The sequence below is a fragment of the Leptodactylus fuscus genome, chromosome 4 (assembly GCF_031893055.1).
Source record: "Leptodactylus fuscus isolate aLepFus1 chromosome 4, aLepFus1.hap2, whole genome shotgun sequence".
Lineage (NCBI taxonomy): Eukaryota > Metazoa > Chordata > Amphibia > Anura > Leptodactylidae > Leptodactylus > Leptodactylus fuscus.
The window spans coordinates 166,671,939-166,695,485 of record NC_134268.1 but is presented as its reverse complement, the minus strand read 5'-3'; the positions used below and the strand labels follow the sequence as shown (position 1 = coordinate 166,695,485).

Sequence of the window (23,547 nt, the reverse complement as noted above, 5' to 3'; positions counted from 1 at the left end):
TCTTACGATTATTTCAATCAAATTTATCTCTCAAAGAAACAAATAATGGTCATGTTAATATCCAGCATGCCCTTTCATCCTTTTTTTCCTCTGGCATTATGGCAAAGTTAGGAGGTTGTATAGCCATTAGGCCCATACACAAGACTGTATTGATTTCACTGTCTGGAAAATAATGGTTCAGGAATCCACAAAACCATTTTCCCATTAAATTGTAGATGATCCATATTCGTGGATCTGCAAAAAAAAATTTGAAGTCTGGAATTGATGTACTGATATCATAGTCACAAAAAAATTCATGAGTAGGGCATGTTGTGAGTTTTTGTGGCATGGACTTCGTTTCTCCACTTGGATCTGTGAAAAAAATATGAATTGGGCCATAGAAATGAATGGGTCCTTTTGATATCCATAACTATGGATCTGTATTAATGTATTATTTATAAGGGAACTATGGTTTAGATTATGGGCCAATCCTGCCAAAATTGGTGACTTTTAGAGATGAGCGAACACTGTTCGGATCAGCCGATCCGAACAGCACGCACCCATAGAAATGAATGGAAGCACCTGTGACGCCGGCCGGCCGCCGGCAAAGTCAGCGTCACAGGTGCTTCCATTCATTTCTATGGGTGCGTGCTGTTCGGATCGGCTGATCCGAACAGTGTTCGCTCATCTCTAGTGGCTTTATTTGACTACTTTTATTTATGATAAATAGCTAGCCCTTAGTGATTCCGAATTCTTCTCTATTGTACTTATCCAATATTTTTTTTTGCTCACATTCTAGATTATATATATATATATATATATATATATATATATATATATATATATATATATATATATATTATCTTTACATGTACCTCTGATTGGTTATGAAAAGCTTAGGTTGTGCATGGAATATTTAGACATTAATAATTACATATATTAATCAATTATATTGATATAATTAAAGTAACAGTTTAACTTGAGATATATGGTGAATGGCAATCTGTGTTTACTTATCATTGACATTTACAGTGTTTGACTCAGGCCACAGGCAAAGCATATTCCCTTTCCATTGTGGCTATATGATTCACTGCAGACAGTATTACCAATCTTGGAGCCTTGCCAGGAAGACAACTGACATATTTAGTATACTTTTTATTACATTACACCAGGCAACGTGCCAAACCAATAAATTAATAGAGCTTTGCATTAAATGTTTATAGATTTTGTATCATATTGTTGTAACACTAGTCTGGGCAGACCGCCAAAATAAAGTTTCTTTCAAAGACATGTGTCTTACTCTAAAAATTATTTTACCAGTGGTAAATGGTAAGGGAAGCCCTCAATCATAGCTTTCCTTGTACTGTATCTAATAAAGTGGTTTGTACCCATAGTAGCCATAAAGTCAAGTACAACAGGTCTCAGGTGATAAGAATAAAGCAACATAAGAATAAAGCTTCTCATTACTATATAATAGGATGATAGAATGATTAGGAAACTCTGGTTACACGCTCTGAGATTTGCTCCAAATGATCATATTTTAGGAAATTAATGGAGAATAGAATATTAAAGTTCCACTAATCTCTATATACAATATCCGTTCTTATAACATTATGTATATTCTGCAGTTGGTGCTTTGTAAATATCTCTGTCTCAGACAAATTTATTGCAAAAGAGTATTTTCCTCAGTAAGCAACTAAAGAGATCAGTAGTATACTTGGTTAAGGATTCCAATTTGTCTTGAAACCAATTCAATACAACAGGGCATAGCTATAGAAGGTGCAGAGGTAGCAGTCAGTCCCCTAAAGGTCTCTCTGCCACATAAAATTTATAGATAGGGGTCTATTATTGATTTTGTATTAGGGTTCAGGAGCTGAGAATTACACAGATGCAATACAATATCATGCCATACACCCTCCTCCATTGTGTGGTCACACATAGACACCTATAGGATAGTCAGTATATTACTTATGTATAATTTTTTTTTTCACAAATCAGCACACTCTTTTGATAAGTTAACACAAAGGGATAACTCTCATATGTGTCTATATGTGGCCACTCTTTTGGGGGGCAGGGGGGAGATGGGGGGCAATAGATAGATAGTGATCAGTTAAAGTGCACCTGTCAATTTAGTAGACATTTTGGAAAAAGCTATTATGTATGTACATGAGAAATAACACTATATATGGTCATTATATAACTTACGTCCTATAACTTTTAATAATTTTCCCCTCTGCATTTTATATCTAGAGTTTGGAGTTTTGTTTCAGTTGTAGGGTAGAGACTAGTAGCCACACAGCACACAATAAATACAGGAGAACCTGCTCCATAACATATAACTCTCCTTATGAAACAGCTCCATGGACATGCGACACACATAGAGAAATATTGACATGTACTGATTTGTATAAAGTGCTTTGGTTTGGATAGAAAGCTCCAACATTTTTCTAGCATCAGATTAAGTTTGTCTTTGATATTTTGATCTCCTGCACTCCCTGCTCACTCCTTCAACCTCCCCTCTTTGCAGTCTTTGATAGGTATTAGAAGTACCTTTGTACCTTTAGGGCCCCTTCACATGGCTGATACGCTGGCTGCTTTAGAACGTGTAAACGTTCCGTAGCAGCGGCGTCTAAAGCAGATCGCATTGTTTTCTATGGGAGCCGGCAGACGCGCGCTCGCCATAGAAATGAATGGGCTGCTTTTTCCATTCATTTCTATGGGGAGCGCACGTATGCCGGCTCCCATAGAAAACAATGGGAACTGCTTTAGACGCCGCTGCTACGGAACGTTTACACGTTCTAAAGCAGCCAGCGTATCAGCCATGTGAAGGGGCCCTTAAATATGTCTCAAGATGGATAGAAATAGGACTTTGAGATTTAAAGTAATTTTAACAGCAGGGAAATAGACTGAAAAGAGCAGAAAGAGGGATTTTCATTTGAAAAAAAAAATAAAAATAAATAAAATTCCAATATAGTCCAAGGTTTCTTATAATTTCCTGTATTTTTTTATTTCTGCAAAGTCTTTTTAAATTCTAGTGACTACTTAAGTGTAGATACTAGAGATGAGCGAGTAGTACTCGATTGAGTAGGTATTCGATCGAATACTACGGTATTCGAAATACTCGTACTCGATCGAGTACCACTCGCTGTTCAAATGTAAAAGTTTGATGCAGAACCAGCATTGATTGGCGGAATGCTATACAGTCGGCCAATCAACGCTGGTTCTTCTCTTACCTTTAGAAGTCTTCTCCGTGCAGCTTCCCCGCGGCGTCTTCCGGCTCTGAATTCACTCTGCCAGGCTTCAGGCCTGGGCAGAGCCGACTGCGCATGTCTGCTTGTAGTGCGGGCATGCGCAGTCGGCTCTGCCCAGGCCCGATGTCTGGCAGAGTGAATTCAAGGCCAGAAGAGGACGTGGGGACGCTGCGCAGGGAGAAGACTGCTCGGAGGATCCAGCCCGACCCTCACTCGTGGACTTGGTAAGTATAATTTGATCGAACGTTGCCTACCCCTGAAACGAGCATTTTCCCCCCATAGACTATAATAGGGTTCGATATTCGATTTGAGTAGTCGAATATTGAGGGGCTACTCGAAATGAATATCGAACCTCAAACATTTTACTGTTCGCTCATCTCTAGTAGATACATATATAAAGAAATATGGTTGATAAAGTATGGAGAAACAAAAATTAATATCAAAACTGTTTTTTTCTTGTTAATATAGAACCCTTATTATACCCACAAGACCGGAGTCCTTTTAATACAGATCTAAGATGAAATCTCTCTATATATGGAACGCAAACTAGAACCCCCTTTAATGCAGACCTCAGATCAGACCTTCATAATAAGTCTGTAAACTAGTCCACTCCTTTCTACAGGACTTATATTGGATCATTCCTTTATAATCAAATGCCAAATCCCTTCTTTATATAGACCCCAGACCAAAAACCTCCTTTCTGCAAACCTTCACCTCCTCCTTTCTACTGACCTCAGATTTAACCCCTCCTTGTAAAGACTCCAGATCACAGCTCTCTTATATACTTCCAGATCAGACATCTACTTTATGCAACCCTGGCTAGGACACATCCTAGAAGATATTTCAGGAGTATCTGGGACATTCAGAGGGAGTTTGCAAGGATGCCATCATTGTAATAGAAACACAAATACCTTATATATTTAATATTTTATTAACATATTAAAACAAATGAGATACAAATGACCTGTCTAAGATGTTTTGTAATAAAGCAGATAAAAAGGTTTACAACTGCCATAACACGCTGGAAACACTTGTACCGACTGTATAAATTATAGTAATACAATTAAGTATGTAGTAGATTCTTGCTAAGAATGCCTGAAGTAAATGTCCTGGAAAATGGATGCTATGACCTTAGCATTAACTGGTAATTGTTCAAGAAAGGGAGATGCAAAAGCTGCTTAAAATAAGGTAAATGAAGTGCTTGCCACTAGTGCCATCAACACCTTGGACTTGTAAGAAAATCAGCTCAATGGTGGCCTGAGATTTCTCATAAGAAGTCTAACTATGTAGTCATCTATATCTGTCTGCATTTGTGGCCATGTCAATTCATTTTTAATTAGAGATGAGTGAGTAGTGTTCGATCGAGTAGGTGTTCGATCGAATACTACGGTATACGAAATACTCGTACTTGATCGAACACTACTAGCTGTTCGAAGTTTAATGTTCGATGCAGAACCAGCGTTGATTGGCAGAATGCTATACATTCTGCCAATCAACGCTGGTTCTTCTCTTACCTTTCCGATGTCTTCTCCGTGCTGCGTCCCCGCATCTTCTTCCGGGTGGAATTCACTCTGCCTAGGCATCCAGCCTAGGCAGAGCCGACTGCGCAAGCGCGGGCATGCACGCGCATACATGCGCATGCGCAGTTGGCTCTGCTCAGGCGTCGGGCCTGGGCAGAGCCGCACGCGCATGCGTAGTCGCCTCTGCCTAGGCTGGATGCCTGGGCAGAGTGAATTCCACCCGGAAGAGGACGCGGGGACCCTGCGCCGGGAGAAGACTTCAAGGGGAATGCAGCCCGACCGTCACTCGTGGATTTGGTAAGTATGATTTTATCGAATGTTGCCTACCCCTGAAACGAGCATTTCCCCCCATAGACTATAATGGGGTTCGAAATCCGTTCGAACAGTCGAACAGTGTGCGGCTGTTCGAATCGGATTTCGAACCTCGGACACTTTAGTGTTTGCTCATCTCTATTTTTAATGTATAGTTCAGTGAAAACCGCATCCATGCCAGTTGTGTACAGGAGGCCTAAGTCTGAGACCCCACTTTGCGGAAACACAGCGCTTTTGTTGCTGATTTTGCTGCGATTTTTTTGAGCCAAAGCCAAGAATGGCTACAAAAGGAATGGGAAATATAAAGGAACTTTTATTCGCCTCCCTTCTGTTCAATCCACTCCTGACTTTGGCTCAGAAAAACGCATCAAAATCTGCACCAAAAAAAGCTGCGTTTTCGCAACTTGAGGTATCAACCTAAAGCATTTCCTTTTAGGTGGTGACACCCTGTGTACCCAGATGCGGCTATAGCCAGAGCCAGTCCCCGAGCACCAGTACCGTCACTTTGGGGTAAGTGTGTTACCCATTAATTTCTGGCTGTAGTTTTGCAGCTACTGCTCTGCCAGGAATTAAATGTGGCTGAAATTAATCAACGTCACTTACAGAAAAGTGAAAGTACTGGCGCCAGGGATGCAGCATCCAGGTAAATAGTGTGTCGCCCCCTACAGGTGTTACCTCACTCTGCTCCCAGTCACATACATTTACCAATAATTGTGGGTTACACATGCACTTTCATTGCTTCTAACTGAAAACTACAGCTGTATCCAGGCAAATAGCAGTAAACGTACATGACTGGGAGCACAGTATGACAGAACCCCTATGCTGTGGTTTGTACTATATGACAATTATTGCTCGGCACTCCGAGGACCTCATCTTTGATTTTTTTTAAATTTAAATCGGCACGATTAGTGATAGCAGTGTAATCCTCCAGTTGAGAGCCTGTATGGAATAGTCTATTCAGTTTGAATCACATAGGAGGATCCCTTGCCTGAGATCATGACCCCATTGAGAAAACAGAAAGACATGTAATTCTCAATGGGTCACCAACAGGGGCAAAGACTGGAGCCCATAGCAAGCTTTTAACTTGGAGCCCCCTAGGGCATAGCGCTCCCATTTCTGTCACCAATGCAATACAATGCCTCATATACATACATTACAAAGTCCCAAAGTGGCTTCCAGACAATATGATATCCCATAGCAGCCCTTCCTCACAGTATAATGTCTCATATCGGCCCCTGGACACAGTATAATGTCCCATAGCAGTCTCTACACACAGTATAATATCATATAGCAGACCCTCCGCACAGTATAATGTTCCATAGTGGCCCCTCCACAAAGTATTACGTCCCATTGTGGCCTCTATGGTGTTTGTTGCAAATATTGCAAAAATTTCGTGTAAGGCAAAACCCAAACTTTTTGGAGTACACCACCCACAAAATATTATTATACTCTGGGGTTGCTTCAGAGCCCAGGAGAGGTGAGTAGCACTGGTTTATGTGTTTGCTCACCTCCTCTGGCTCTCTGATCATTATATTCTGGGGTCTATACTCTTGGGGCAAACCCCAACAAATACCTTTGCCTCGGGCCTGTGGCCTTACTAACTGATCCCCGCTCCTGCCTCTGGCTACCTCTACTCCCTCTTCTGTCCTCAAGTCCCATATCATGTTGCTGAGATACATGGAGTGCCCTGGAGGGCAGGACAAGAATTGGAGGCAGCTGTGAGGAAACAGGAGCGGTAAGTAACTAGAGCCCATTACCTGCTGGGATTACTCCAGGAGGTAATGACCTATTAAAAAAAACAAAAAAAAACAAACAAAAAAAAAACAGCAGGTCGCGAGCCCCGTAGCAGCCACGGCAGCGGTGCTTATGCCACTGGTTAACATGCCGTCACATATTATATCATGGGATAAAATATAAATAAATGAAGAAAAGAATCCAATGAATTTTCAGATAGAAAGCAATAACTAAATAAGTTTATACAAGCTGCTATATATATATATATATATATATATATATATATATATTATAATGTAAGAAATTACAGGAGTGCTTTTTTTAATGCTTCTGAGCTGTCTCAATGTATCACAACAATTACTTTTGTCCTATCAAGACATTAGTGAGCAATGGCTAAGCCAGCCAAGGTAAAATTTACTGCTATACTTTGATGCCTGTGGACAGCTAGAGCTATTTGTACATTGTAAATAAAAGTGACCTATTTCTACATTGTATATTGTCTATTAGCCACCTTAAAGCTAGGTTTGCATCTGCGAGACAATTTATATATCCAAGAGAGGTTTTAATAGCGATTACTTCAACCTCTAACAATAGAATTCTTTAGGGGTACTGGAGGAATTTAGTTGGTAGCAGCTTTTCTTATGAAGAGAGAAGAAAGTACATTTATTCTACTTCGCCAGTTTATAGGATTGTCTCACGACTGCTCACTAGAGATGAGCAAACACTATTCGAAACAGCCGTTTCGAATAGCACACTCCCATAGAAATGAATGGATGTAGCCGGTACGCGGGGGGTTAAGCCGCTGGCTGCCGGCCACTTCCATTCATTTCTATGGGAGCGTGCTATTTGAAATGGCTGTTTCGAATAGGGTTCGCTCATCTCCACTGCTTACCAATCTTTGCCTGTATTAGTGACTCTCCCTGGTCAGCTAGCTGTGCTGCATTTCCTGCTTGTTAGGGGAGACCAGAATATATAGGGGGACCTGGGTAGTGTCAGGACAGGAGTGTGCAGGAGATTGGTGAAGTGAATAGGAAATGTCTTAGAGAACCTTTCACTTTCTCCACCAAATTCAACTCTTTGCATCCCTCGGTAGGTGCCACTCCACTGATTCTAGTTTAGTTGAAAGGTTTTCTCTATCCCACCTCTCCCGAGTAATGGTTTCTGTAGTCTCAGAAGCAAATATGCTAATTAACCTCTCTACTGTGAGATGGGTGGTCCTGGGCTCAAAGATGCTTCATGGTTCTGTCCAATCACCCGAAGAGGATATTGGATATAAGATAGAATATAGGATATTGGGTTCTTAAACAAATAGAAATCATTGCTTAGGAAAAGTGGGGTCAGTGAAAGGACCTCTTTTAATATATTTACAATATTATAAGGATGGGTTCACACCTGTGCCCGGTCTCCGCTTTGTGGCTCTCCGTCTTCTGCCCGAGAAACTGGACAGGAGACAGAAACCCGGCAGTCAATGTCTGCCCATGCATGTCTTCTGGTCTCCACAGCGAAACAGTTTTTTGTTTTTTTTAACCGGACACAAAGTCCTACATGTCCGACTGTGTCCGGTTAAAAAAAACTGGTTTTGCTGCGGAGAGGCAGAAGACACTCACGGGCGTTGGAAACCCATTCAAGTGACTAGGTTTGAAAACTGACTGCCGGTTTCCATCTCCTGTCCAGTTTCCCGGGCAGAAGATGGAAACCTGCAAAGCGGAGACAGGGCGCAGGTGTGAACCCACTCTAAGCATGTTTTTTTCCTCTGGGCACCATCATCATGGCGTCCATATTTTCACACAATTTTGTGTTGCCCAACAATCCACATTTATATTGACTACTGAGTCCAGACAATTGGGACATTGGCTCATAGAAGTGTATTTGACTAAGGAATATAGAATTAAATGTCACCTATATTTAATATTCAGTATCTATTTATTTTACACATAAGAATATGGTGTATACAGTAGATATCATGATTTTAGAATTGCAGGTAAATCATTCCAAGAAACGATAAAATGACATAGACAACTGTACCATATCCGTCTGTAGAATTTGGGCTGTGACACACAGTTAACAGTAAGCAACCAGACAGATGACACATAAATGACTGCAGGATGCAATGAAGCAAACCTGGGCAATCAGTCATTTTTGCCCTTAACTGATCTTGCAAGCAACCTCTGTGCCCTCTCTGTACTGCAGCAGAGCTGGTCCCGTTGCTTCAAAGTCTTCTTTCTGTACTTATCTATTTCATCCTTCTTCTAAGGATCTCAGTTATTCTTAGCCGTGTCCGCCTTTTCATTTATACTGTGATTGCTGTATTACAAGTACATAACAAGTTAACTTTCACCAGTAGCACTGTATAAATACCTTCTGTAATATTCAGGGATTCTAGGGCTGCTCTATATATCCTCTCCTATTCACATTGCATGCATAAAATCAATGTAATAAAAGTTGAGTTAAAGTAATCCTGACGTTTATACAGTTCAATTTTATTCAATACCGGATAATGTGCATTATATATTTTGAAGTTGTCCTCAAAATGCCATGTTTTATAAACTGATCGCATCTACTAAGTGGAACGCGCTGCAGTTTTTGTCATTGAATGGTCTGCTCTGCCAGTCTTGCAGTCACTTATTAATGTCATCAGCCATGAGTGATTTAAAGCTGAAAATATAACTTTGCTGCAAGCATGACTTAACTATGCTAATACTGAATATTATCTTCCCAATATTATCCACATAAAATTAGAAAGATGAATGGTATTCATCTCTTTGGATGTAAATATTCCACCCAATACTTATTGTGATGTTATGTAAAAGAAAACTTTAGTCAAAGATAAAACAAACATAAAATGGCAATCCTATGACACTAGGATCTTCTCTTTGATTCTCATTGAAAGAGGTCGAACAACAAAAGTTATTTAGTGCACCCTAGGTATGACTGCACATTGGGACCTGTCAATCTTTGTGTTTGGGTTCAACTGGGTGGTGACCACAGATAAAAACGTAACCATAGTTAAATTATTTTACATTACCATTCCTAGACACATATCTCATATACTTGTTATTAATATACATCCTGGACATACTGAACACATTCATTAACCTGGATAGCAAAGTTGAAGATTAAGGCTAGGGGTGCACAGTGACTTTGGCTGTATAACTGCAGGTTGCATATAAAAATGCTGATATGTTGCAAGAGAGTCACAGTTGCATATGACTTAATATACAGTATAGCAATCCTAGTGGTAAGGAGCAGAACTGCATGTGATTCCTATTTGTGCCAGACTTTTAAGATTAAACTATAAATGAATAAATAAAAAAAAAAAAAATCGATTACACCAGCAGTATAGCGCACTTTGTACTATGGTTACATATCAGATAAGGCTTGTTAATATTACATTCCATGACGGCTTGTCAAGTGCAGGCAATCCATAGCTGAAATGTCAAATCCAATATTTTTAAGTATGATTATTAGTGTGTAAAAGTTCTCTTACCATGTTATTTAACATTCCAGTGTATAAAGGAGTCACTTTACTTCTAAGATACTTCACACAGTAAGATGTTGCCTGATGTCTATTTATTAGAAGGCTATTCCCATCTATTTGATCATAGCTAACATTTTGTCTCTGTTCCCAATAAGTTTTTTTTACTGAATACCTTCTTGTAACATTTTTGCTCTGTTCCAGAGATATGGGTGCTTGGTCTTTTCCATTCTTTTTTGCTTGTCACCTTAGAGATATGACCCCAACTGCAATACAGCGGCCAGGACTGGACTTGTGTCGCTGTATTGCAGATGGTAGAGTGCTGTACAAATCAGAATAAGGTGGAGTAAGTGGGTTGGCAAGCTGACTCCCAGTGTGTGATTTTGGAGCAAATATAGCCGAGTGACAGATGGTTAGGGGTAGACAGACTGGAGGATGTAGCGATGGGCACATGATGCAAGTGGGCAGACATAATCACAGTCAGTTATAGGCAAGTGAAGAAAGGATGGATGGGTGGCTGCAAAGTATCCCGTAAAATGTGTGGACAGGCAGACAATGTATAAATGCAGAAGACCACAAGGGTGAATGAATATTAAGGACATGGGCTCTATTTAGTTTTATTATGTCCTCTAAATTGAACTACATTGCCCAGAGGGCTAATAGAATGTCTCCGAAGGTTGGGACTTTTATTTTTCAAATGAGGCTGGTAGTATGGTAGAGAGGGGTCCCAAATAAATTCTCGACCAAAAGTGGGTCCCACCTTCAGAAAGTTTGGAACAACTCAGTGTGAGATTAGGACATCTAGGACCCACCAGCAGAATTGTTTCTAGGGGTCTACCAACAGGACCCCAACAGATCAGATATACTGACAACATGGCTACAAGTAATAATACAATGCTGATCACCCACCACATGATGTGCATCACTGCACTATGTATGGCAAGTGAGCAGCATGGCTCCTGGAATTGTCAACATTAACATGGCCCATACAAATATAGCACCCACAACTATGTTTATCAAGAATATGGTGAGTGAGTAGTGCAGCACCCAGCATGGAAATAATACTTGGAGCTGTGTGTTTTGGTAATTATCTAATCTGCAGGGTCCACACAGACTAAGAGATCAGGGGGTTCTAACACCCTGGGTCCTTTCTGATCAACTGAAGTGACCCTCATATTTTTGCGAGCGCCCTCACCCCTTTGCTATTTACATCACACTTAACTGTTTTATACTTACTGTGCAATGTAATTACAGCCTGCAATAATATCACATGTCTGCTGTAAAATAGATGGGGTGTGAAGTAAATAATGAAGTGGCCCCACACAGTGTGCTTTACCATAGTCCCTAAAAGTGGCCTCCAGACAGTATAATATGCTCCATGGTGGCTCCCACATTGTATAATATGCTCCACAGTGGTCCCCACATAGTAGAATATGCTCCATAGTTGCCCCCATGCAATATAATATACTCCATAGTGGTCCCCTGACAGTATAATGTTCTCAACAGAGGCCCTCACACAGAGCAGTCCAGACCTAGAACTAGTGCTATAATGAAGACCTTGCTCTTGCATTTTGGCACGTGCGCAGGAGCTCCCTTCTCGGCCAATCCCATCTCTCTGCTGTCTGCTAAAGATGGCTCCAGGCCATTTGTAGAAACACTGGCGTGGTTTGTGGGTGTGTGTGAAACTGCATATAGCTGTTGCTCTGAGACATTGTTATCATTCTATGTAAATACATAGAGAGATTACAGTGTAAACTTCAGAATATGCAGACAAGCTATAGAGTGGGAAGAGATATGGGGAAAAAATGGTATTAAACTGGTAAAAAGGTTCTGGCAGCACTGGCTATGCACTGGGCAGGGGGATTAGAGAGCACTGGCTGTGACATCAAGAGCAGTATTGGGCTAAAGGGGCTATGAACTACGGGTGGGGTTCCTACAGAAGTGGCAATGTAGAAGGGAGAGGGACTGAATGAGCTATGAACTGTGCACATGGATAGAAATGAACTTGGATGGCAGGAAATGAACACACAATGAACCGGGAATCCAGGGCAACAACCACACTCACTATAGCTGTTATTTACATTACTGTTTCGGATTGCCTATGCTATGAAACTGCTATGGATACTGTATATTACAATAAGTATGGGACAGTATGTTGCTGGGAGGTAGGGACTCTTGGCATCAGTGACAACTTTTATTTTCGGAGTCCCTCTCCCAGCACACTGTTCAGGCTAGCAAATTGTGGTTTCATATGTGAATGCGTGGTTAGGCTTGGTATACACCAGGGGTAGGCAACCATTTTTGTTCAGCATGCTGATTTAAATAAAAAAAAAAAAATCAAAGATGAGGTCCTTGGAGTGTCGATCAATAATTGTAAGGCTGGCGACCCTTATACAAAAGTCATATATCACAAACCATAACACAGAAGTGCTGTCATCAGATCCTTCAGGACACATGCGCTTACTGCTATTTCCTGGGATGCTTCTGTACTTTTCCATTAGAAGGAATGACAGTGTGTGTTCAGCCATCAGATAGTGGTAAATGTATGTGTCCAGGAGCACAGTATGGCAGCATTCTTATGGTGATAACACACTGTATCTGGATGCAGATATATTCTCATATTCTTAGACCACTGTAACATGTCCAAAAGAGTTTGGAGCGGAAATCTACAACGGAATGTGTTCATGTGGAGCCCCGTGTGAACTAGCCTTAAATACTGCAGTAAGTTGTATTGAAAATTTTCAGCCATGACTAAGGGTCTCAATTCCCCGAAACGTGTAGGCTCTTTGGAAATCTCTCCCTGCACATCATGAATTTTGTGCCTAATTTTCATGAATTTTAATGTGTCAAATTGTGACCATGAAATAAAAGTTATGTTTTAACTCCAAACAGGGAACATCGGATTGCTGGATATTTTACTACTTTCTACAGCCATTGTACTTCAACGTAAAGCAATGTTTACATGGTGCATTGTGCACACAAAAAAATGTCTGTTTTTTGTTCAAACACATCTTTATAAAGAATAATGTCCCATAGCACACAGTATTATGTCCCATAGTTGCCCCTGCACATGGTGTTATGTCCCATAGTGGCCCCTGTACAAGGTATTATGTCCATTGGAGGACTCTGCACATGGTATGTCCAATAGTGGCCCCTGCACTCGGTATTATATCCCATAGTGGTCCGTTCCATAGCGGCCTCTACACACTGTATTGTATTGCTAGTTATTATTATTATACTGTGGGGTCTCTTCAGACCCCAGAGTATAATAAGCAGAGGGCAAAGAGACAAACAAAAAAAATAATGCTACTCACCTTCCCTGCACTCTAGAGCTGCTCCGTTCTCTTCAGTGCTTCTACCTGAAGTCAGTGACCACAGATTGAACCTCAGGGGTCATGTCAGTATATTGATGCCGACTTAACTCAAGAGGCCCTATCAGTGGTCTCTTACATCAGGCAGAAGCACTGAAGAGAACAGAGTGGCTCTGGAGTTCAGAGAAGGTGAGTAACATTATTTTTTATGTTTGAACACCTTCCCTGGGGCTCCGCTTATTATGTCGAAGTGTGAAGAGACCCCACAGTATAATAATAGCAGTCTTATTTCGGCAAGGTCTTGGGCTGCCCATGCCAGGGAAATAAGCATCGATTGCTACTCTTGGCACATATGCCAGTGGTTGCCATCCCCTGGTACCCAGTGATTTTTTGCTGACAAACTACATGCAGTTTTTGATTGCAGTGATGAGTAGTACATGCTACAATGCATCTCACCTGTATACAGTCAAGTATACCAAAGATGTTCAATGTAATGGCAATTACCACATAGGTAACATGCACAGTAAAGTGTGCTAGGCATTGCTGCAAATTAAAGTACATGTAAAAAAAAATCTGTATAAACCCAACCTCATATCTCAAATATCATGGTACCAGATACCCATGAATGTGGTAGTACAGAACATCAGAAGGCATGGATTTCTAGTGCCTATTGTGTCACAGTTGCTAGGGCTGTGATATTTATGTTAAAGTGGAAAGGATATATAGAAAAACCGGGAACTGGCAGAGCGCTAAAGGCAGCAAAATCCGTAATAGACTTGAAAAATAAAAATTACGATGTGCAAGATTAAGATAAATTGGTTCTGTTTTATTGCTCCAAGGACATGAACAACAGCTTAAAACGGCTACGCTTTTCTACACCGGGCAGGTGTCTTCTTCAGGCCACTAAAATATACAGTAACAGACAAATACTAGAATTAAAATCAATAATCAAAACATGATAAAACGTAATCATAAATAAATGAATAAATACATAGATAAATAGATAGAAAAAAACAGTGGTAGTAATCATAATAAAAAGTCACATGGTACATATAAAATATCAGGTATAGGAGATATGATTGTCTCAACAGCTCTAAGCAAAAGTTTTTAGAAAAAGAAACAGAGAACCATGGTAACATTTGGTTGACAGATAACTAGATACATGGGTAACCAGATAGATGGAAAGGTGGTAATGGTCATAAAAAGTCATATGATAGATATCAAATATCAGGTATAGGGGAGTATGCTTGTCCCAGCAAACTGAATAAAGGAAATTAAAAAAAAAAAAAAAAAAAAAAAAGTACAGTCATGTGCAGTTCTACGTAGGCTAAATCAAAAACTTTGGACATATGGAAAGGTGGGGGTCCCCAAAACCTAAACCAACATCCTAGTAAGATGGTGATGCGCAAGCTTAAAGTTGCTAAGTCAGGTGGTAAAGTGGTAGTATACTGATAAAACAAGAAATCCCCATATAACATGTCATAGGTTGCAATAAACACATTCTTTTGCATATTCGTTGTGGATCCCTATAAGGGCTACAGTGTAATGCTAATGGATAATGAGGAGTTACTTACAGCAGGAAGTGTCCAGCAACAGCCTTAGAACCAAATCAGGCCTTGTAGTGCCATGAGGGGTATATATACCCTGATGTGGGAGGGGAGAAGAAAAGGGGGGGGGGGGAAAGGGGGGGGGGCAGGTATAAGGGAGTAAGCTTGTCTCTGCAAGCAAGCTATAAATAAAGACAAAAAAAAAAGTAGGACAGGACCAAAGAGTAGCAAATATAATGCATATAAGGGCATGAAGTGGATAAACAAGTAGTAACTTTTTGCTACTTTTTGGTCCTGTCCAACTCTTTCTTTCTTTTCTCTCTTTTTTTTTTTTTTTTTTTTTTTTTTTTTTTGTGTCTTTATTTATAGCTTGCTTGCAGAGACAAGCTGACTCCCTTATACCTGCCCCCCCCCCCCCTTTTTTTTTTCTTCCTTTTCTTCTCCCCTCCCACATCAGGGTATATATACCCCTCATGGCACTACAAGGCCTGATTTGGTTCTAAGGCTGTTGCTGGACACTTCCTGCTGTAAGTAACGCCTCATTATCCATTAGCATTACACTGTAGCCCTTATAGGGATCCACAATGAATATGCAAAAGAATGTGTTTATTGCAACCTATGACATGTTATATGGGGATTTCTTGTTTTATCAGTATACTACCACTTTACCACCTGACTTAGCAACTTTAAGTTTGCGCATCACCATCTTACTAGGATGTTGGTTTAGGTTTTGGGGACCCCCACCTTTCCATATGTCCAAAGTTTTTGATTTAGCCTACGTAGAACTGCACATGACTGTACTTTTTTTTTTTTTTTTAAATTTCCTTTATTCAGAGTTTGCTGGGACAAGCATACTCCCCTATACCTGATGTTTGATATCTATCATATGACTTTTTATTATGACCATTACCACCTTTCCATCTATCTGGTTACCCATGTATCTAGTTATCTGTCAACCAAATGTTACCATGGTTCTCTGTTTCTTTGTCTAAAAACTTTTGCTTAGAGCTGTTGAGACAATCATATCTCCTATACCTGATATCTTATATGTACCATGTGACTTTTTATTATTACTACCACTGTTTTTTTTTTCTATCTATTTATCTATGTATTTATTCACTTATTTATGATTACGTTTTATCATGTTTTGATTATTGATTTTAATTCTAGTATTTGTCTGTTACTGTATATTTTAGTGGCCTGAAGACACCCGCCCGGTGTCGAAACGCGTAGCTGTTTTAAGCTGTTGTTCATGTCCTTGGAGCAATAAAACAGAACCAATTTATTTTAATCTTGCACATCGTCATTTTTATTTTTCAAGTCTATTACGGATTTTGCTGCCTTTAGCGCTCTGCCAGTTCCCGTTTTTTCTATCTATCCTTTCCATTTTTTCACCACCCACTGTGTGGGATGGTGTCCGGGTAAGAGTTGCAATTGGCCCGGTGGGCTCCTGACTGGAGTCTACTATTTCCACCAGACGGGCGCCAGGTCACCCTTTTTAAACTTCTCTCTTTATGTTAAAGTTACACACTCACATTGAAAGGCAACATGTTATAGAGCAGGAAGAGTTGAGCAGATCAGAAGAGGATTGCAGCTGTAACACACAGCCGGCAACCTGCTCTAACAGCCGCTAGTGGTGAAAGCACACCAACAACATCTACCCATTCTTAGGATCGGTTGGAGACTCATTGGTCAGATCTCCACTAATCACCTGTATATCCTTTATCCATAAGATACAGAATAGATGTGCTGAATACTCCAGAGCAGCAAACTGCCAAAACATCTGCTTTTATAATGGTGCAGTCCCACATTACAAAATAGCCAAGGTCATACAGAGTAAAAAAAACAAAAAAAAACAAAAAAAACCTGTTTGTTAATGCAGTATGAACATTCATTTAGTGACTGGTACATCTGAACAACCCCCAGATACTCAGAGCTATAATGTCGAGAATTGAAAATCTGTCCTAAGGATAGGCCCTTCTATGTATTTTCCCAAAAAACCCTTATTAGACTTGTAGCATATGCATAAAATAATTCTAATTTTGTAAGGCGCACTAAAAACTTGCAACAACTTAACTTCTTCAAGCTATGCCAACACTCTTTTACCTGCATTGTGAGACCTGTAATTTCTTTCATGCCTAAGGATAAATCAACAAGATCATAGCAGCTCTCTCGTCAGCTCTGTGGGCCACAAAGGGTAAAAAATATGCTGTACCTTGGCAATCCCACAGACAAAATCTGGCCAGATAGCTATGCACAACAGCCCTTCATACAGTCTCTGGAAAAGTTTGATTAGGCATAAAAATGTTACCAGTCCTTGAAGACATGCTTTCCGACAGCCTAAGATATCCTACAACAGTAGTACAACATTTCACTGATAAATAAACTATGGCCTCCCTCAAACACATCCAACTCTCATCACTGTGTTTCAGAGCACATTATAGCGATATCACTCATACAACTGTTGTATATGTCATGTTTGTAGATTTGAAGAAAAACAGCTATGAAGTCTCAAGCAAATGAAATTAATGGCAAAAAAGGAAGGGCAGCCTTAAAAAGTTAACAATTCATAAACACATGGCCATGGCTGACTCTGAAGACTGATGGAAGAGCTATACACCTTAGCACCGTTAATAGAAAAGTTGTGTTTCCAATAGAAGCCTGTCCAGGGAGGTGAGTAAAAATAACAAATACTTATACTCGCCTCTCCTGGGCTTTCGATGCTCCCCAGTGTTCTATTTGGGGGTCTCATTGCCTGTGACAGACGTCATACAACTTTGGGGATCACTAGTGAGGCCTATAAATGTTTTAACCAACTGCAGGCCCAAGTGGTGACCTCCGGGCGCGTGACATCAGTCATATGCCAGAGAGGTCCAAAGAGTACACTAGAGGCAGCCAGACAGAGCAAGAATGTCCAGGAGAGATGAGGCAAAGTGAGTATAACTGTTCGTTATTTTTACTGACCTCCCTTCTGACTCTATTTATTATACATTGGGGTCTGAGGAGACCTCAGAATACAATAATGGCACCAAAACTAACCAGAGGATTAACCTTACGAATATTTATCAAAATGAAGCTTGTGGCATCAGCCTGAAGCAACCCAAGGCTTGCAGAATATATTATACTGGGGGAAGGTCTCTTGAGAGCATATACTATGTGAGCCCACTTTTAGGAGCATATTATACTTTGTGGGGCCAGTGTGGAGTATTATACTATGTGTGGGGTTCTGGGAAGTATATTATACTGTATGGGACCACTATGGGGTGCAGTATACTTTGGGGAGCCTCTGTGGGGCATTACACTACGTGGGAAAATTGTGTAGCATTATACTGTTTTGGGCCATTGTTGACCATTATACTGTGTGTGTGGGGGCACTGGGAGCACTATACTGGGGGGGGGGGTGTTTGTGGGGAACATATTATACTGTGTGGGCCCCTTCACTATTTACATTGCTCCCCATCTGTTGTATAGCAGCCATGCAATAATATTTTGAGCTGTATGTACATTGCAAAGGCACTATAAAACATACTGTGAGATGTAAATAGTGAAGGGTTCACAGTGTTTGGAAGAGCACCACAGTCCCTTGAAACAACTGATCAGTAGGGGTCCCAGGTGGACCACCATGGATCTATTAGACTGTTAGGACCACATGGATGACCTGTTTTCTGGAGCACACAGTTCCCAGCATTGTTTACATGCCTGTTGCTACACTGCTCACTTACCTTATTCTTGATAACCATAGTTGCCACTACTATAATTGTATCCCCTTCAACTATCTGAGATACTGCTGCAGCACCTATAACCATTGATAACAAGAATACACTGTAAGGATGGGGCGCTAGTCAAAGTTTTCACCGGGGCCCACAAGACAGTATTTATGCCCCTGGGCGTGTCTACGGGGGCCATACTAAATGATACATCTGTGTGCTTGCAGCTAAAAACATGACTAGCACAAAGGCAACGCACACAATGTTCATGAGTGTGGAGCCCAAGACAATGCACAATAGTCAGTATCTCTATCAAGCGTAGAAGTGTTATAGAACACTACAGCTCTGTCTACTTCTCCCAGAACTCAGTCTCGTACAGAGATCTGCCGGTCACATCTCATGCAGCTTTCCTCTTCCTACATTATCTATTACAGCATTTAACATTTATTTGATTGGTGGAGATCCAGGTGTTGAGACCCCCACCAATTGCTATAATAAAGGGACAGAAGTGATCAGACGGGTACTGTAACCCATTGCGGTGGTCAAATCTCCTTGGAGAGGCCAGGATAGTTGAATATGGACCTCTATATGTCTAAACAGTGTCAACAATATCTACCCGAGTAGGGTCGATCACAGTCGAAGAACAGGGGTTTCATCATTCGGCTCTTCACTAATCAAAACTTCTCATGAGTCACTAGATCGTGTCAAAAACTTTATGAAATTGCAGTTAAAATTCATAAAATGTATGCATGAAATATTGATATATAACATTTATACAGATTACCAACCCAGTACTCAAGGTTAAAGGGTTTGCACCAAGTTTCAAATTTATGAAAGGTGATAAGTATATGATCAGTGGGATTCAGACTGCTGGGACCCCCACTGATCACAAGAATGGGGGCTCCACATCCCCTTGTATGAATGGATGGTGGTTAAGGATATGCGCTACAGTGCCATTCATCTAGATTGGATTTCTGAAAAAGCAGAACTAATCTTTGACAGTCCAATAGAAATGAATGGAATGGCAGTATTAATGCTCAGTCGCTACTTCATTCATACAGGGGGAATTGGGGCCCCATTCTTGTGATTGGCGACGGTCCCAGCAGTTGTACCGCCAATGACCAGACACGTATCATTAATCCTGTGGATAGGTGATAAGTTTTAGACTTGGTATAACCTCTTTCACTTCTGCTTTAGCTTCTGCTGAGCAGTCACAGCTTTGTGGGCACGGTCGTGCTTTAATGTGCCAATATTGAATGTTTCCCAGTCCAGCGCTTATCTCTCATGTCCCACAAATATACCACTGTGGTTTTATAGCTACATCAGTGGCTATTTGGAGTACAATAAAATTTTACAGGGACAAGTCACAAGTTTAGGGGAACTTGGCAGTTTAGGGGATCTAGGTAACGCTAAAGGCAAAGATAAGGATACCGTATGTGCTTGTACACACTGAAGCCATGGACTATGCAATGCTTAGATGAGTAATGTGTACTTAAAAAATATTAGTTTTATGCATCCATGGAAACACTTCATCTAAATAAGTCGCAGTACATGCAATGTGAATGGTAATCCGCACAGCAAAGCCAAGTGCAAACAGGTTTATAGCTCCTTTATGAAGAAGATTATTGCCATATACAGAATCCAACAGAGCAAAAAGCCATTGTATTGTACAGTAAGTTTCTGTACTCTTGTATTAGTGCTCTATCTTCCTGGAATTTAGAGATTGTGCACAGCCAATCTCCAAGGTAGATTTTAATAAGACTGGAGTTTCATCCACTAGACTTAATGGAGTTATGCCATGAAATATAATTATCCTCTATCAATAGCATAGAGGATAAATGACTAATTGGTGGAGTTTTGACCTCTGACACCCACACCCCACCTGTTTTACCCACTTTGTAATGAGAAAAGCACTCAAACTCCATTGTGGGTGCACCCCCCCCCCCATTCTTTTTAATGGGAACACTATAAATACTGATGTGTAATAAAGATGTATTACTTCTACATTAGTTTCCTTTCATACAATGTATAGTATAAGATTAGTAAATCTTGAGATTTATTAAAACTCGTACAAGGAAAAAAGTGGGCTATCTACCCTAATAACCAATCTGAATGCTGCTTCTTTTATTATGGGGCCTCTGAGGGATGACAGAGGGAATCTCATTGGTTGGTATCAAGTTTTCCCCTGCCTTGCGTTAACTTTGCTAAATCTCACCTTTAATATGTTACCAAAAAATCCAGAATACTCAGATTAGTACATATTACCCCTCTACCATTAAGAATAAAACCGTAAGAAGACACACGTGTGTAGCACAGAGGGTTGATCAATGGTGTTTAAGGGGCACTCTGTACAGATTAATATAAGATAGTCAGTGACTGTTCTCTTGTCAATAAACTTCATACAGGCTTCCATAAAGAGCTAAATATTTGGTATCTTTCTGTTCCCATTTCTGCGCTCCATTAAACTCATGACATATATCACCGTACATCAATGCTCATTCTTTGTATCAATTTAATTCAATCCTACAATTCAATAATATCCTATACTCAGACTTCAGGTTCAAGTATGGCACAACACTCTCTCTGAAAATAGCTCCAATCGAAGAGAGACATCTCAGGGTCAGAAAGCTTGTAGAAAGTTTCCAGCTAGGAATACTTGACCTCAATATTAACCCTTGACTCAGCAGTGACAGCTTGATCTGACGGCTTATACTCTATGTGGATTATACGAGTATCTGGGGAAGTGGGTCAAATGTTTTCATTCATTTCGCCAACCTTACGGCCACACTATAGAACTTTTCTACGCATTCCTTGGCTATACGCTGCTCCTTTAAGAAATCATTTCATTGCTTGCAGTTACAATACGGTTTAAGCTTTGCATAAGGCAAACGGTTTATCCTCATGGAAATCTGCACTTCAGTAAAGTTAGTTCTTTCCCAAGTCAGTTGAGCTGTTATTCAGAAGAGATTCCACCGAGTATTATCTACCGCAAATCATAATAACAAGTTCTGAACATGAATAGAAAGCAATAAACATGCATACAATAACCAGCCGCTTCTAGGCACACTATTGAGAAAACAAATGATTCCTAATGTCAGGGTGAAAACAAACTTCTATCTGGATGGAAACTGCCGCATGCTGCCTAATGAACTGCTGCTGGAAGGATAGAAAGAAGCACAGTCTGTTACCCTCCATCTGCCCGGCACTGTGGAGATTCTGGCTGCAGATCATTGTGGCCTCTGGACGTTGAAGGTGACTTCTGCTTGCTTCGCCTATGGGTTCCCCAAATGAAATCCCAGTCCCCGGGGAAATCTCTGCGGGTGTTCACTGCACAAGTGAATAATTTACAGGTGTCTGGTGTCAGTGTCCCTGTCTCCACCCTGGCTCTGCTCTGTCCTGCGGCTGCAGCTGCTGCCTCCGAGCTTCTCTCCAATAGCAAAGCAGGGCATCTATTAATACAAATACCAGCTGGCCCTTATCCAGTCTTTACAGAATTGGAGAATAAAAAAGCTCAGACCAGATGGTCAGGAGGGAGGTACAGAACTTAAAGCTGTAATGCTCACAGCACTGACCTATGCTAGATTGACAAGTTGTCATGCTGGAATTCTTGCAATGTCCTAACTCCGATGTACTAATTCCAACACTAACATTACTCACTTCGTTATACAGACGATATCCTGATTTCTATTACACGCTAGAACGGCACTGGCATTTTACTTTTAGATGAAGACAAATATTACTGGCGTGTGAGTTGTATAATATCACAATTACACTAAAACACAATATTATTTTGCATTGAGTTGAAGACACACAATATGCACCGGCTATTATATAGTCTGTTCTAGATCATAACTAAAAGGAATTAAAGGATATGCGCCCCCCGATATTTTCTTTATTACTGCAATATTGGGGTTCATTTGTACCATAAATTCAGGCCCCACGGGACGTCCTGCAGCAAAAAAGCACTGCGTAAAAACGCATCAAAGTTTTCTTCCGCAGACGTGCTGTTACAATTATACCTATGGGGAAACTGTCAGCGTTTCCGTAGATATAATTGACATGCTGTGATTTCCAAAACCGTACATCTACTTTGCCTGTATTGTAAAACGATGCAATTTTTCCTGCAGTGTTTCTGCATGGCAAATCACAGTATTTCTGGCCCATGGGGCCCCAGCCTTAGGCTGCCTTCACACGGAGTAACGCCGGGCTTGTAAAAATCCTCATTCACAGCCGTACACGCGAGCGCTGCGGAAGGCTCCTGAACACTTTCCATTCACTTCAATGGGAGCGCTCGTAAACGCCGCTGTTACGAGCGCTCCCATTGAAGTGAATGGGAAGTGTTTGGCAGTCTGCCGTAACGCCGGTGTGTACGGCTGTGATACACGCCCAGCATTACTCCGTGTGAATGCCCCCTTAGGCAGTTTTCTCATTCAAAATTTCCTCCCATTTTTCTGCTGCAGAGTGTGGTTACGACTAGATAATGGAGTAAATTTGGAGCATCTCTAAGGCAATTCTGCATATCTTGGCAAATCAATCTTGGGGTAAAATTTTTCCGACTTGCTAAACACATGTGCAAGAATGTGCCACAATGGGCCAAAATTGCTCTAAAATTGTGTCATAAAAGCCAGGTAAGCCAACTAGAACTTGGTATAACCTTAAATTAGACAGTCTAAAGATACACCATATTCATTATCCAGCGTCAGTCACTGGG

At 40.7% G+C, this 23,547-nt stretch overlaps 1 protein-coding gene across 1 annotated transcript in view; it reads right to left on the bottom strand.

Moving 5' to 3' along the window:
- GADL1 (glutamate decarboxylase like 1) overlaps window positions 1-22,250 on the bottom strand; it is a 163,073-nt gene extending 140,823 nt beyond the window's left edge. The window contains exon 1 of the mRNA XM_075271331.1: window positions 22,025-22,250. Coding sequence (XP_075127432.1) covers window positions 22,025-22,067 — 43 coding nt within the window. The 5' untranslated portion in view covers window positions 22,068-22,250. The remainder of the gene's footprint in view (window positions 1-22,024) is intronic.
- Window positions 22,251-23,547: the final 1,297 nt, after the last annotated feature.